Raw genomic sequence first — 15847 nt, 5'->3', positions numbered from 1 at the left:
TCACTGACACACAGGAGCTACATTGTTCTCATCGCATAAGGAAGCAAACAGAGCCAAAGAGTGGATGGATTAAGAGTCATTAGAAGTCAGAGGCACTGCCCTGACTCAGCAGTGCTGAAGGGCAGGCATGAAGAGGAACAGACGAATGCTTCTGCTTACCTCTGCGGCCATGATCTTCCTCCTGTAAAAACACAGAAACGTACAAATGACTTTGTGGTTCACGGTCACAGAATTTAGCACTTGGGTATCAGATTTTTTGTTGACTCAGTGTTATCTTATGCAAACAATACCCAGGTGAATGAAACTCATGAACGTTTCTGACAAATTGAATCATAAATATAATTCTGATACATACAGAGAAGCAGTGTGTGGTTGACTCCGGTGGGTAAACAATGAAGTGCCGCAGGGTGAAGCCGAACCCTTGAGAAGTGCGGCGCAGATGTACAGTTTTAGGTCTCGGCCAGGAGAACGGCTCCTCCTCTGTTGAGTATTGCGCTGCAGGAGAATCCGCCAAGCTTCTCCACTCTGGAGAGTCATTCTGCACAAAGAGAAAGGTGGAGAAAGAAGTTATTATAACATCATGGGGCCCTTTCTTTAAACTTTGACATAAAGGAAGAGATCCAACAGATTTCTCCTGAAAATGTGGCGATGATTGTGAAATTCAACAAGTGCGAATGTTTTAAAACACCAGTGCTTTAATCCAAAAACACTTTAATGTAAGAACTACTAATTTGTTCTTAATGGCACATGAGTAATTAAAACAAACTGTATCTTACTTCACATCAGACCATTCCCTCTTTACTTCTGTCACAGTGTGTTGCAGAACTGATGACACAACTGTATTGTATTTTATAATGGTTTTATGATTACTGACACTATAAATGTGGTAGGCTATCTTCTGCTGATTTCCAGAAGCACTTTGCACTGATTTGTTTCTCCATTTACTCTTTGGTAACATTTCTGAGAATGAAACTGGCCCTAAAATTGAGTCAAACAGGTTAAAATCAGCCTTAATCAATTGTGTTCATGATCCAATGTCATGAATGACCTATTCATAATCAGGTGGTCTTCATTAAATTGAAACAACCAAGCCTGTCTGAAAAAAGTATATGAGATCTAGGAAAAGAATAAACCAAAAAGTAAAAGTCTACATCAATATCCAATTTACACAAGTTTAGTGCAGCTGCTATTAGGGGTGGAAAGGTTCATTCAAAAAATCCTTTCCGTTCGGTACGCTTGTCACGGTTCGGGGCACGTGTGTATTGTTCGGTTTGTTCGGTTCATGACGTGCAATGTAACCCTTGCCAGTAACCCAATGAAGTTTGGGTTTTTTTTCATTTGGCACGACGTGGAGGCGTTACATTATTATACGTGGGATCTATGGAGGATGGAGGCTTTTGCCCCGTGCCAAGCTTTCTAACGGTACGAACACCGGCATAGACTGGCCTGAGAAAGCGCACACCATCTCCAGATGCAGATTGATTAAAGGAAAGCAGCCAAACTACACAATAACACAAATGGTAGGCTACACAAACATGTGTAGACCCAAAATATCTCTACAAATTAAATATCTATAGCCTTTTATTATTAGCACAGCGGTTGATCGGTTACGAATACATGATCCCATATTATGTTGACGTGTGACCTTAATCTCCTAAAGAGATTATTATTATTATTAGGGCCCGAGCGGCGACTACAAGTCGCCTGGCGAAAGCCCTATTGAAATTGTAATGTTTATTAGGGCCCGAGCGGCGACTGCAAGTCAGCTGGCGAAAGCCCTATTGAAATTGTAATGTTTATTAGGGCCCGAGCGGCGACTGCAAGTCGCCTGGCGAAAGCCCTATTGAAATTCGTTCATGCCCCAACGTGCAAGTGACCCCAAAGTAATCAAGTAATCAAGTAATCATGTGGTATGGAAGACCCCCGGGGAAAAATGCTATATTGAAATTGTAATGTTTATTATTATTATTATTATTATTATTCTTCCGACATTTCGTGCCCCAATTTCGCCCCTTTCCCAAATGCGAAAATGCTTATACTTTTGCACGGACGTCCGGCCTCATCCGAAATTCAATATTTTTGGGTGGTCGCACATGGTCGACGCAGAATGGCGGAATAGCGCCCCCTACAAAGTCCAAAAATGCCCATAGGGAATTTTGCTAACTTTGTCCTATGCTCACAAAATTCGGTACACATATGTATTATACCCACATATGCAAAAAAGCCTCTTGACCTCATCCCAACAGGAAGTCGGCCATTTTGGTTTTGATTTTTCCCGCCTAAAATTAACTCCTCCCACAGCGTTCGCCCGATCAAGTTCAAATTAGGTACGCAACATCTCCAGACCTAGCTGAGCTTAAATTGTGCTCTGCGCATCCGTAGGTCAAAGGGCGTGTCTGCCAGGGCTCAACTAACTTTGGCGTGCTCGCCATGTACATACGAGTGGCTCTCACGCCCACATACTTCATCCAATCAGCTTCAAACTTGCTGGACATGATGATGGCTCCGCCCTGAACGTCCCGATATATTAACTTCCCATGTAACTCATAGCGCCCCCGGTGGTAACAGGAAGTGAACTTAAATTCATGAAAAATACATAGTTGACCCCATCAACTTCATTCCACTTCTAAAACATGCAGAACCAGTTGGTGAAGCTACATTATGAACACTGTGAAGCTACGAGTAATGGCGTCCCTGTGGGGACGTGGCTACCATCAATTCCTCGCCATGAAAATACGTTTGGCTTTTTGATGGCTTTATTGAACACGTATCATCATGAAAATTGTTACACAGGTCCAGGGTGGAGACCTCTTCCATCTGATAGGGGTGTCGCTCATGTCGCCCCCTAGTGGAAACAGGAAGTGCCATTTTTTGCATCAACATTGTCCGATTTCCAAGAAACTTCACATGTGTGATGAGGGACTGACCCTGAACACACCTGCATGCATCCCATTACTGCCCCCTGGTGGATGAACCATCAACTGCTCATAACTCCCTCATGCTTTGTCCCATTTCCATGAAACTTCACATGTGTGATGAGGGACTGACCCTGAACACACCTGCACGCATCCCATTACTGCCCCCTGGTGGATGAACCATAAAATGCTCATAACTCCCTCTTGCTTTGTCCGATTCACTCCAAACTTCACATGAGTGATGAGTGGCCGCCCTGAACACACCAGACCACACCAGACCATATGTGTAACTACCTGTGACTGCCCCCTACTGGATGAACGAAACATTGCATTTTTGGCCTCCTTCCAGGTTTTTTCTCACTTTCTGCTTCACGCCACAGCCCCGCCATGCCTCAGGCCCCGCGGTGGCATGGGTGAGCGAGGGCCCGCCATCGCCGCTTGCGGCTTTAATGTTTATTATTATTATTATTATTATTATTATTATTATTCTTCCGACATTTCGTGCCCCAATTTCGCCCCTTTCCCAAATGCGAAAATGCTTATACTTTTGCACGGACGTCCGGCCTCATCCGAAATTCAATATTTTTGGGTGGTCGCACATGGTCGACGCAGAATGGCGGAATAGCGCCCCCTACAAAGTCCAAAAATGCCCATAGGGAATTTTGCTAACTTTGTGCTATGCTCACAAAATTCGGTACACATATGTATTATACCCACATATGCAAAAAAGCCTCTTGACCTCATGACCTCAACCCAACAGGAAGTCGGCCATTTTGGTTTTGATTTTTCCCGCCTAAAATTAACTCCTCCCACAGCGTTCGCCCGATCAAGTTCAAATTAGGTACGCAACATCTCCAGACCTAGCTGAGCTTAAGTTGTGCTCTGCGCATCCGTAGATCAAAGGGCATGTCTGCCAGGGCTCAACTAACTTTGGCGTGCTCGCCATGTACATACGAGTGGCTCTCACGCCCACATACTTCATCCAATCAGCTTCAAACTTGCTGGACATGATGATGGCTCCGCCCTGAACGTCCCGATATATTAACTTCCCACGTAACTCATAGCGCCCCCCGGTGGTAACATGAAGTTAACTAAGATTCATTAAAATTACATACTTTGCCCCATCAACTTCATTCAGAACCAGTTGGTGAAGCTACATTATGAAGACTGTGAAGCTACGAGTAATGGCGTCCGTGTGGCGACGCGGCGACCATCAATTCCTCGGCATGAAAATACGTTTGGCTTTTTGATGGCTTTATTGAACTTGTATCATCATGAAAATTGGTACACAGGTCCAGGGTGCCGACCTCAACGTCTCCATTCGCTCATAGGCGATCTCACTCGTGTCGTCCCCTAGTGGAAACAGGAAGTGCCATATTTTACATCATCATTGTGCGATTTCCACAAAACTTCACGTGTGTAATCACTGTCCCACCCTGAACGCAACCGCCTGTGTTTTGTTACACTCTACTGCCCCCTGGTGGATGAACCATCAACCTCTCATGGCGTGCACCGATTTTCATTTTTCGAACACCGCTTTGAGGACTTTATGTTCACAGAATCATGAAACCTGCCACGTAGGTTTCAAATCATGAGCTCTTTCATCTGATACCACATTTGCCCAACATTTTGCCCCAACAGCTCAGTAGCGCCCCCTAATGCGTTTTCCCACATAGGATGTACTGACAAACTCTAAAACTCACCAAATTGGACACACTCGTCAAGACTCACGAATATTATTTTTTGGTATGACCGCAACCTTTTAAGTGCCAAAATGACTCTACAGCGCCCCCTAGAACATTAAAAGTTAAAGCCCCGCCTTCTACATGCACGTACATGAACGAAATTTAGGATTCATATATATCATGACCAGACGCACAAAAAAGCCTCTTGGACCCATACCCTAAGTCCAACAGGAAGTCGGCCATCTTGGATCACAGGTGCATTTTCGTCGCCATTTTCCCCATTTCCAGGCCTCGTACTTTAACAAACTCCTCCTGCACTTTTGACTCCACAGACTTCAGATTGGAACTGTATCATCCTCAGACCTTGATTATGTAAACTTGATGACAGATTTTACCTACGTTATACCAGGTGGGCGTGGCAGTCGTTTGTTTGTATAAACAAACAACTCCTTATAACTCCTCCATACATTGTCGGATGTTAATACATGCACTGCGTAAAATGTCACACCTGTTGAAGCCATTTCAATTTCAACATCATTGGGGGTGGGTGTGGCAAGGGGTCTCCATAGCGCCCCCTAACAGCAGGTCATGTGACCACAAACTTTGTCTGATCTTCGTGAAATTTACAGGACTCATAGCACTCATGGATAAACCCCCAAATTATTTTTCAAAGTTTTCGCTCTAACAGGAAGTGAGTTATTGTGCATTTTCTGCGTCAATTTTCCGTTTTTCCCTCTGCGTTTAGAGGACTTTCCCGTCTTCACAGAATCACCAAATTGCCCACATAGGTTCACACTCAGGCGCACTTTAATTTGAGACCATAACTGCCCCTGGGCATGGCACAACAGCTCAATAGCGCCCCCTAAGGCCTTTATCCATTTTGTACATTTTCACAAACTCCTACACTCACCAAATTGTACACATACGTCAACAGTCACACATATTGACTACTGACAAAGTTTGGGATTTTTAAGTGAGAAGATGACTCCACAGCGCCCCCTGGAAGATTTCAAAATTTAAGCCCCGCCTTCCACATTGACATAGAAAAATGAAATCCACAAGGCCTATGTATCATGTCCAGACGCACAAAAAAGCCTCTTGGACCCATACCCTAAGTCCAACAGGAAGTCGGCCATCCAGGCTAAAATGTTCAATCTGGATGATTTTTATTATTATTATAGTTTTACGCCTTTTTGACAGCCTAAACATGCCCCAAAACTCACCAAAACTTGCAATCATGTCCAATCCGGCGAAAAATTTGACAAAACATCAAGCCCCTCCACTCAGATTGACGTAGATAAACCAAATTCGGGAAACACATGTATCGTGTAAAGACGCACAAAAAAGCCTCTTGGACCCATAGCCTAAGTCCAACAGGAAGTCTGCCATCCAGGCAAAAATGCTCAATCTTGATGCTTTTTTGGCCCTTCACCCACATTCCTTTGTGCTGAGAAGTCACCCAGACTCATTTGTGGTCTTAGTTTGCCATCTAGTGGAGACATTAACCCCATCACACAATGTTCACTTAAAGGCACAGGAGCAAAGACATATACATGCCAGTTTTGACAGCCCTGCGACCGTCGCACACACGGACTTGCACGTACAGTGTTACAATTGGGAGGGTAAACGGGGGGGTGCGAGGGCCCTTCGACACTGCTTGCAGTTTTAATTATTATTACTATTATTATTATTATTCCACGTGCCACAGGCAGAAACACAGCTTCCTTCTGTGTTTTTCTCTTTTATCCTGCAATGTGCGTATTGAAATAGGCTATATAATGTAGCCAGGGATAAGTCACGTTTAATTTTAGAGTTGGCTTGTTGTATGTTAGCATTGTGAGGCAAATTGGTCCGTTTGAACAGGAGACGTGCAGCGGCTGTAAATAAATCAATGTGCATATTTTTAAAAAACTGGACGCAGAAAAACTTAATCAAACTAATGAATGTATTATGGTGCATGCCTGCACGATGGTCTTCATGTGACAGCTCTTTATATTATTATGATCTTTTCCTCCTTCAGTTAGGGCCGGTCAGTTGGGAATCCCTCCTGATAACGTGTTTGTCCGGGGGGAATACCGGACCCCAGCCTGTGTGCACGCCCTAATCAGTACGTGTAAAATAATGTTAATTCGTCTGAGGCACTAATTTAAAAGTTTTCTTGACACATGACTGTTGGTTAGTGTTAAACTACTATGGATTTTTTTTTTATTAATCTGTATTGCGCTCTTGCCTTGATGACGTCATCCAGTCTAAAAATATGAGAAATTAAGTGTAAAATCTCCCCAGAAAATAACAACATAAACCAAACCGAACCAAACCAAAAACCGTGACCCCAAAACCGTGATATGAACCGAACCGTGGATTTTGTGAACCGTTCCAACCCTAGCTGCTATATATAAACAATAAGTGTTAGTCAATCATTGAAGTTGGACAGGGTTTAGAGGAGAATGGGCTCTTGAACAACACTACTAGCTGTTCAGTGTGAGGGTGTCCCATTTTCACAGCTGGAGAGTAGAGCATGTCAGGCTTCAGTTCAGGACTTCGGACATCCACCCCTGTGTTTACTGACTATTTATAGCCTCACACCTTTGTGGTATCATGTGTTCAGCAACACCTCCCTTACTCAGTTCTTCCCATATCATATTCCCTGTTGTAGTGTAAATTTCAGGCACTCCACTGTTCAAATAGTCCAGTATTTCCACTCGAAATTTTTTTTTTTTTCCCCTCGTCCTGTCTCAAACAAACCCTCCCCCTCCCTCCCTGAAACATAGACTTTCCCCCACAATGTGAGGAATTTGATGAGCTTGCATTCATGCTATCTCTGCCTGGCCAGATATGTTGAGTAAAATGTCCGGTAATCTGAATGATTTACCTGAATATTAACACACAACCAGTACTGAACTACGATAAACAAAGAATTTGAAAAGTTTGTCTACCTTTGACCACTGCAAAACTAAACATACAAATTCTGCATATCTGATCTGGATGTTTGGATTAAAATAAATCTTAACAGCTCTCGTACTTGACGCAGCTAGAATGAGTGAATGAGCCAAAACACATTTAAAAAAACAAACAAGAGCAACAGCTTGTTTACACCACTTTAAAAACCTCCCTTTCAATTGCTCTGGATCACCGGATGAAGATTCAGCCTTATGCTCATTGGCTCGTTATAAACATAAGTGTGCCTGGAGTAAAGCACCAAGTTAAAGCATGTTTCAGTGTGTGAGAGATTTACCTCTTCTCAACAACCAAGTTTTCTGGTTTTAAATTATACATTTCTGAAACATGCAGTAACATAAACAAACAAAGAGTATTTTAAATGGCAACCGGAGCTGTCGGGCATACAGTATATAAAGAGTTCAAACATGTGTGGAAGGACCCAGACCACATTGTGGCTGGCTGAGAAACAGTGCTGCAGGTGCAGCTGACACCCATGTATTTTGATTAAACTAGCCAAACAGGTTTTACTGTGTATAAGCAAGCTTTGGCTGCTCTGTGATAACAGCTCTTCCAAGTTGAAGTCAGTGCCTGTATGAGCACTGGGTGCTTTCACGCCACAAAAAAAGAGAAAAAAAAGAAAAACCACATTCAAATCCATAACCGGAGAGGCACTTGTGGTGATATGACAACAGATCAACTGGATGTTTGAAATGCCTGCTTTACTCCCTTCTGTCTCCAGGGCCAAGCCGATCCCAGTTTACTGGATCTGATTTAGCAGGCAGTGCATGGGGCAATTTCAAGGGCTCTGATCTTTAGATGTGGATGACAGAAGGGGGTGTGGGCCTCAGACAGACACATGCCAAGCAGTGTTATCATAGCCACTTGCATGGTTAAGACTGTTGTGACATTCCAGGTCAATAAATTCCAGACCCACATATTTCCCACATGGTTTCTCTTTCCTCTTACTAAATCAAAACTGCAGCTATTATTAATGATAGGGCACAGAGTCAGACTTCAGTGTAAACCTGATAGACCAGATTAATTTGCATTTGTTCATTTGGTTTTCAAATGAATGAATGGACGAGGAGAGGGAATCCAGATTAAAAAAAGGAGACATTTATGAGATTACTTGACAAAAAGGGGGCCACAAAGAAAAAAAAGCACATGATGAAAGGAACAGCTACATTAAAATACACACCTATCCTCTACAAACCACAAATGAATGCCTCTCACCCATTTATGAATCACCAGAATGCCAGGCTGATATTTGCACTGGGTGAGGCAGCTGGGAGAGCGATTTCAGGAAGCATTTGTTCTTCTGCTGGATATCTCTTGGATCTGAGCAGTGACCAGGCCTGAGTCTCAGAGCAGGGGCAATGATTTCCAGATCACCGCCTGATCCTGGTTAGTCTGCTGGTATATTTTCTTTATTGTCAACAAATCCCATGAAAACACCACAACAAACAAACAATGAACTGATCCACCTAACCAGTACTGCTTGAGTAGCAAATGCCTGAAATAGCCTAATCCTCTGTGCCATACACCTCTATTGTTTTCCAAAAAAACTATTAACACATCACATGTTCCGTCATTACAACCAACATGAATATGGTTGTTGTCACCCTGCTGTACATAAACACTCATTGGAGCACCACATGTTTATGAAAACAGACCACAAGAAATGCACCATTTACTCATGTTTTGGTTACACTTACTAAAAACTACAACACCCTGCTGTTTAAGGAAGTTACAAAGCCCTTTTGTTAAAAAAAATAAAAAAAAAAGTGAAAATGCATATACGTGACCTATATTTAAAGAATCCCATCTTCAGTATGAATGAATGGGCTCCGGCTGTGAGCCACAGACCGGCTGGAAAAGACTAACAAACTTTTGGTTTTGGTCTTTTCCTGAGATCTATTGAGCCGTATCCCTTAAAAATCCCATCCAATAAACACATAATGGCATCAGTACACCACTGTCAATGGCTACGGTTTCTACTGTTTCTTCTCTTTAACATACACTCAACTGTCATTTTGTTACATATGACAGTACAGTTATGTTGACGGCGCTATGGCAACCAGCCCAGATTATCTGTAAATAACTGTGATGCTCTTTAAAAGTCTCCTCCTGCCTGACAAAAAGTCCACTGTTTGTATGGGTGTACGAGTGACGTGCTAAATCCAGAGTACTCTACATGTGGTCATTTTCAGAGTGATTGTAACGTGACTACATAAGAGGTTTCACTACCAGAGAGATTAGTGGGCAGTACCACCCACTAACATCAGAGATTTTAGGGGAATCATTTTTTGTGTAACAGCTGTTTACACAAAAATACACCACTAAAAGTTAGACATGTGAAGGCTGAGTACACACTGAAAAAGAAACCTTTCCACCGTGGTCATTTTCTACAAATGTTATAAGAATAATAACAATAATAATAATAATAATAATAATAATAATAATAATGAAAAACAAGCAGTGTGTCCTGTGTGTTTAAAAACCTCTGCTGACATCACCGCATGACACATTACGAGCACCGCATGACATCAGCTCGGAAAACATCAGACGAGTACACAGCCTTAAAATGTGAAGGAACCTAGATCTCTGTGGGCTGCTAAATTCAACACCACATCCCGTCCAAACCAAGCACTTAACTGTGAAAAGCCAAAGATAATGATACAGGGGGCACTGGTGAGCGCTGGGCGTTCCAGCTTTGTAGAGTTGGACAAGGTTAGGGAGTATTATTACTCATCCTATGAGGACACGTGGTTAACTTTGTGCATGCCACACTTCTAGTTTTAACATACATATGGGACACACAACAGTCCTGTGGGCCGATTTTCATTCAGGGTGTCTTTCTACAATGCGGGCACTGTTTTATTACAGCATTTATATTGTTAAGCATAATCAGTGGTTCTGTAACAGCAGGGAACTGACATGTTTTTACCAGAGTTAGGCAAAACAATAATTTCACACTAAAACTGATATTACATTCATAGTTTGTGTTTCATAAATGTTGTTACAGGCAGATCTAAATAAATGCAGTGAATGCACAAAATAATATGAACACATGTACAATATAATGCAATCTCATCCATTAGCCCTGAAATATTATATTTATGGCACTTAATATAAAATAATAATATAAAATGATAATTGTAAACATGATTTAGCGCTACAGCTAATTTTGAGGTTGTACTTTATGGTGTACTGGACAGAGAGGCACCCTCAAACTGTCCATCCAAATAAAGCCCATTAGAGGCAAATACAGAAAGCAAAACTGTGTTCCAGTATATAAACAAATTGAGTTATTATTTTATTACAATTAACAAAATATGTATTGCCATATTTCCCAGAATACGCAGGAATAAAACAAACCAGAAGTGAAGCATTAAACATATGGACGACACACCACATCTGCTGCAGATAGTAACACTGAATTAATTCAGACTGTCTGTCATCCTTTTGTGAGTTTAAATGTTTTTTTTAAAAATGGGAATAAAGGCCTATTGCTTATATCAATTAGCGTTATAGTGACACGTCCACTGTCCACGGCTGCATGTAGAAATAAGACTGGACTGCTGATGCATCTGGTTCTCATTCATGGGATGAAATCACTGATGTCTTTGGTTTCCTGAGGAGAGGAGTTTCTAAAACAGCTGATAGTAATTTTTTCTCCTCAAAGCTTTGTCAAAGTTGTTCATTAAATGCTTACTTTTTAAATCAGAATATGGTTAATATAAAAGCCTGTAAGAAATATTGTTGTTATTCAATGATTTTTGACCAAAGAGTTTTTTTCCCCAGCACCACATGTCTTTAATCATTTAAACTGTAAAGAATCGATTTAACAAGCAGCATTTCTGACAAAAGAAAAACATCTGCCATCTTTATAAAATATAACCTTCTGTTTTATGCATCTCCAGTGATTCACTATTCAAACTAAGTGGGCTATTAGAAAAAAAGACAGAAAAATTCCCAGGCTTTTCCATCCAAGATGACATGGATGTTTTTGCTACACAGAAACTGCAATGAGGGAAAAACTGAATCATATATCCCATCTCTGTGATTTCCCCCTGAGACACAACCATAAGGCAACAGGAAGTAACAGACTTCTTCTATCCAATTGATGGTCAATTTTCCCCTTCCGATTGCCATCAGTTAGCCATACAATGCCTGCGCAGAGGGCTCTGTAAAAGGCAGCCAGTCTAAATGAGATAAACACTGAGCTTTAATGAGGCCAAGATTGTGGGGACAGGGGCGGGTCTGTTTGTCAATACCCCCTCCTACATTGCTAAATATGGATCATGCTTCATCCTCCTAAACAATAATCTATTTCACTCCAATCTCGTTTCTGCCATTCAGCTGGAGTATAACAAGCTGACAAGCAGGTATTATGATTCATGCAAAAAAGACTACTCATGACACAATGATGTGGTTTGATACAATGGGACCCTCGGCTAATATAGAAAAGACTACCAGAGACATTTCAGACAAAAGTGCACCAATGATCAAGATCTGTTTTGCAAACTCAGTATCTGACCGGAGAAATCTAAGTAAAGGAAGGAGACATAAAGCCCACTCTGTCGAAATGTGGATTCAGTATTCAGCTGCAGTGTTTGAATATGATGCACTATTCAGCTGATAAAGCAGACAAACACTCCAGTGTAAAAGGGAGGACTAATTAAAACCAGCAGCAAAAGCCACACATTAAATCTCAGATCAATAGACAAATTATTTCTCCATAAAGTTATCTAGTTATTTCCAGTTTGGTTTTTATGTACAAGTGCTATTTACCGGGCCAATGCTCATTATAACTGAACTGCATGACTGGAGAAGCAGTATGAAGATGAGTGTTGTCTGATAAGTATTTGAGAGTGGCAGATAAAACACAAGCTACATTAAATGTGTTTGTTTTAAATAGAAAATAAAAATAGACTTAATACTACTAAATATTTCCTATAATATTTCAGTTTATTTTCTATTTCTATTCCTTTTAACAAAGTTAATTGCTGAGCGTCTCTAAATGGGTTTCAACATGTCTGGGACTGTGACCCATCCACTTCTCATAATCCCAGCTGCTTGTTTACAGCACCATCAGGGCCATGCTTTTTCTTGCGCTTTCTGAATGAAAACAAAGGCACACCCATTTATCATCTAAATCTTCCAACTAATTACTCTTAACTGTGTCGTTTTATTGCAATTTTTTTTTTAAATAACCTTCCCTTAAGGTAGTAAAATGTGTAAATCTCAAAATCCAGTGTCATCGTTTTCAGAAAATCCCAGGACCAGAAACTCCAGGGGGTTTCCAGCTCAAAATTAGCACATGAATTGGTTTGTGTGGTAGCCTTATTAGAGGGACTGGTAAAAGAAGACTGGCTGTACTGAACTGAGGTTTTACTTCACACTATACTGAAATGTGTGGCAAAAAACCCTCTAAAACATGTTTCATATGTATTATGTAAAAGATTTTTTAAATGCAACAATGTGTGTCAATGAAATTGTATACAATAAATATCGGCACCAGTTTATTACCAGGAGTTTCTGATGATCTCTGTATATTTCAGAATTAAATTAATTTAACTCATTAAGTTTAGATGGTAAGAACATCACTTTTTGAATGAGTGTCATTGTGTGTTAATAGTTATGCTATGTATAAATATAACAGTGCATGTTTCTTTCTTATGAACATGTTTTTATTTTCGTTTATTGCTCTTAGACTTCCCCAAATATAATTGTCAAGGTTCTGAAAAAACACACGATTTACTAGATTAAAAAATCTAACAGCACTAATTTCTTTAAATACCTTGTTGATTATTGAGGGATACTTTGTTCTCCTGTTACTTGACCAGTGATTAGTGATCAAATTCAGCACATCTAACGAGTTAGAAGTTACAACAAGAGGAGCTTTACGTCCCTCATTTACAGACTATGCACATGGAAGCAAGGAGGCTTAAATGAAGAGTTGAATATTAGATTAAAGGTGATATGGGAAATGAAAGAAAACTACAGTTTCTATAAATAGTCAGTCTTCCATTTCAAAGTATGGGCTGGTACCTATTTTACCATGAAGGTCCTCATTCAGACGACAAGCTTTCAGAGGAGCAGATGGTGTCCTGTCTGGTATTAGAGGGGCCACAGCTTAAAAATCTGAAAGACAGCTTGAATAAACTCCTTCAACCCTATATATTGTCTCCTTCCACTTCCACCAGAGATGAGTTTGATTAAAATTTCAAATCTCATTACAAACTACTCCGCAACCAAAACCTGACTTTTCTTCTTTTCATCCACAATAATTAGCGCCAATTGTCACAAGAAAAAAAAACTTTCAGAAAAACTTGTGACTTAATTCCACACCAAAGGATTTAAATAATCCAAACCAAACCAAAACAGTGAAGCTTTGGTGACGTAAAGAGCAAAACAACCGGACAGGAAGTGTAACATGCACCAACAGCTGGGCCAAAGTGTCGAGCCCATTACTCCCCCACACAAAACTGAACAGAGGGACGACACTAGAACCAGTGAATGAGCTGGTCAAAAAAAATTAACTTTCATGAGCACTATTTGAATAATCAAATTCAATATTTTATGAATATTATTGTCTAAGAGTCACAAAGTCTGAGGTTTAGGGCTTGTGTTGTATTTACCTCACAGAAAGAGGATCGTGCTTGTTGTCTCTCATCATCCTCACAAGAAGGAACCCAACGCGATGCCATCATTCAACTTCACTTAAAATCCTGTTATCTCTCAACGCCCACATCGAAAAAGGTATGTCCAGGAGGATTTTAGAAAGTATGTTCCACTCGGTCCAATCTACACCTTCATTCTTGCTTGATTTCTTAATCCATCTGTTTGAGAGAGAAAGGGGGGATACAAGATTTGGGTTAATAATGTGTTTAGATTTGTTGAATCAAAAGCAGATTTGTGAGTTATTGGCTCAAGTGTGACTTCTCACACTTCTCAAAGGGTCTGTAAAACAACACGAGGGAATACCTCAGTTATTAAAGGCACGTAATAGTGGACCATCCGTGCCCAATTCAGAACTATCAACATTATGCAACAACCCTAACCTAACACAATTTTCAACCTGATGTTTTAACTTTATAAAGTTTCAGGGTTCAAATCAGTTCACAAACTTGCCTACTGGTTGAAAAGTGCTACAAGAAAAAAAAACACATGTGTACCTATTTAAGTATCACTTTACGTTTCAAGGAAAAGTTGTAGACAGTGGTGTGACAACAAACCACATCATCACCACATTATTCACGCAACAAGTATTAGGGCTTGTTGTCATCAACTGGGAGCACAACAACGTGGAGAGTCAACACTGCGTAATGAATGGCCAGCAACAAGTGAACAGACGGAGGCAGGGCGAAATAAATGTCCGTCACATTTGAAATTAAGTTACAGAAAACCCATAAACCGAGAGTATGAGTATAAATCACTTAAGTACACTATACTGCCTGGATCGTACTACTAAAACTGTGTGATTTAATGGAGGTGAATTTGATTTTTTTTTTTTTTTTTTTTGGGGGGGGGGGGGGGTTGGGAGATCGATGGTCAAAGGAGGCACGAACAGAGCGTGTCGGGCTGTTGTTCTCAATCGACCAAACTAAAGGAGCGTCTCCTTTGTTACTTTTAATAAAACACCACCACAAAAATGTAGTTAAGAGACGCCGTAGCCATTTTCCATGATGAATACTTTATGGACGCTAGTTGTAAAGCTTGTAAATTATGTTTTTAAAAAATAACGCAACAACCAAAAAACCAACTGGGGCAACAGGCTGCTAGTGCTACGGTTAGCATCCATGCTAACGGAGTTTAAACAAAGTTACCTGTGTAGTTGAGAGGCGTCATTACAGGCGGGCAACGGCGGTGGCGGCTGTCCATAAAAGCGAGGAAACGAAGTAAAACCATAGCGTGGGAGCTCCAAGATGGTCAGGCGTTGTCATAATTTAATATATCTTGAGTACAAACTGCTTCCCGGTGATTATTTCAACCCCACTCAGGGGAGGCGCATGGTGCAGCTCTGTAACTGGAATTTTTTCTGCTTCCAGCCTTTCCAACTCTCTGGGAGTCCACCTTCGGTCAACAGGACATTCTGAGCCAATCAGGAGCGGCGTTACATCTGATCCGACCAATCCCGTGCGAGCATACAAAAAGTCACCGCTGCGCTGCTAAAAGGTTGTGTTTTTCAACCGTTCCAGCCAACGGAGTACAACCGAGCCGAGAGAGCCCACTCACTACTTCTCCCTCTCTCTCTCTCTCAGGGGTAAATTATAAGAAACACTCTCAAGCTGTTCATTAAGT

General features: G+C 41.0%; 1 protein-coding gene across 2 annotated transcripts in view; it reads right to left on the bottom strand.

Annotated features, from left to right (window-relative positions):
- arhgap21b (Rho GTPase activating protein 21b) overlaps window positions 1-15611 on the bottom strand; it is a 43320-nt gene extending 27709 nt beyond the window's left edge. For both annotated transcript variants that reach the window (XM_062428480.1, XM_062428481.1), the window contains exons 1-4: window positions 15373-15611; window positions 14185-14385; window positions 356-538; window positions 160-181 (exon numbers count right to left, since the gene is read on the bottom strand). In XM_062428480.1, coding sequence (XP_062284464.1) covers window positions 160-181; window positions 356-538; window positions 14185-14256 — 277 coding nt within the window. In that variant the 5' untranslated portion in view covers window positions 14257-14385; window positions 15373-15611. The remainder of the gene's footprint in view (window positions 1-159; window positions 182-355; window positions 539-14184; window positions 14386-15372) is intronic.
- Between the last annotated feature and the right edge of the window lie 236 nt (window positions 15612-15847).

Source organism: Scomber scombrus, chromosome 11 (genome assembly GCF_963691925.1).
Source record: "Scomber scombrus chromosome 11, fScoSco1.1, whole genome shotgun sequence".
In the NCBI taxonomy this organism is placed as follows: domain Eukaryota; kingdom Metazoa; phylum Chordata; class Actinopteri; order Scombriformes; family Scombridae; genus Scomber; species Scomber scombrus.
This window is presented reverse-complemented; position numbering and strand designations above follow the sequence as displayed.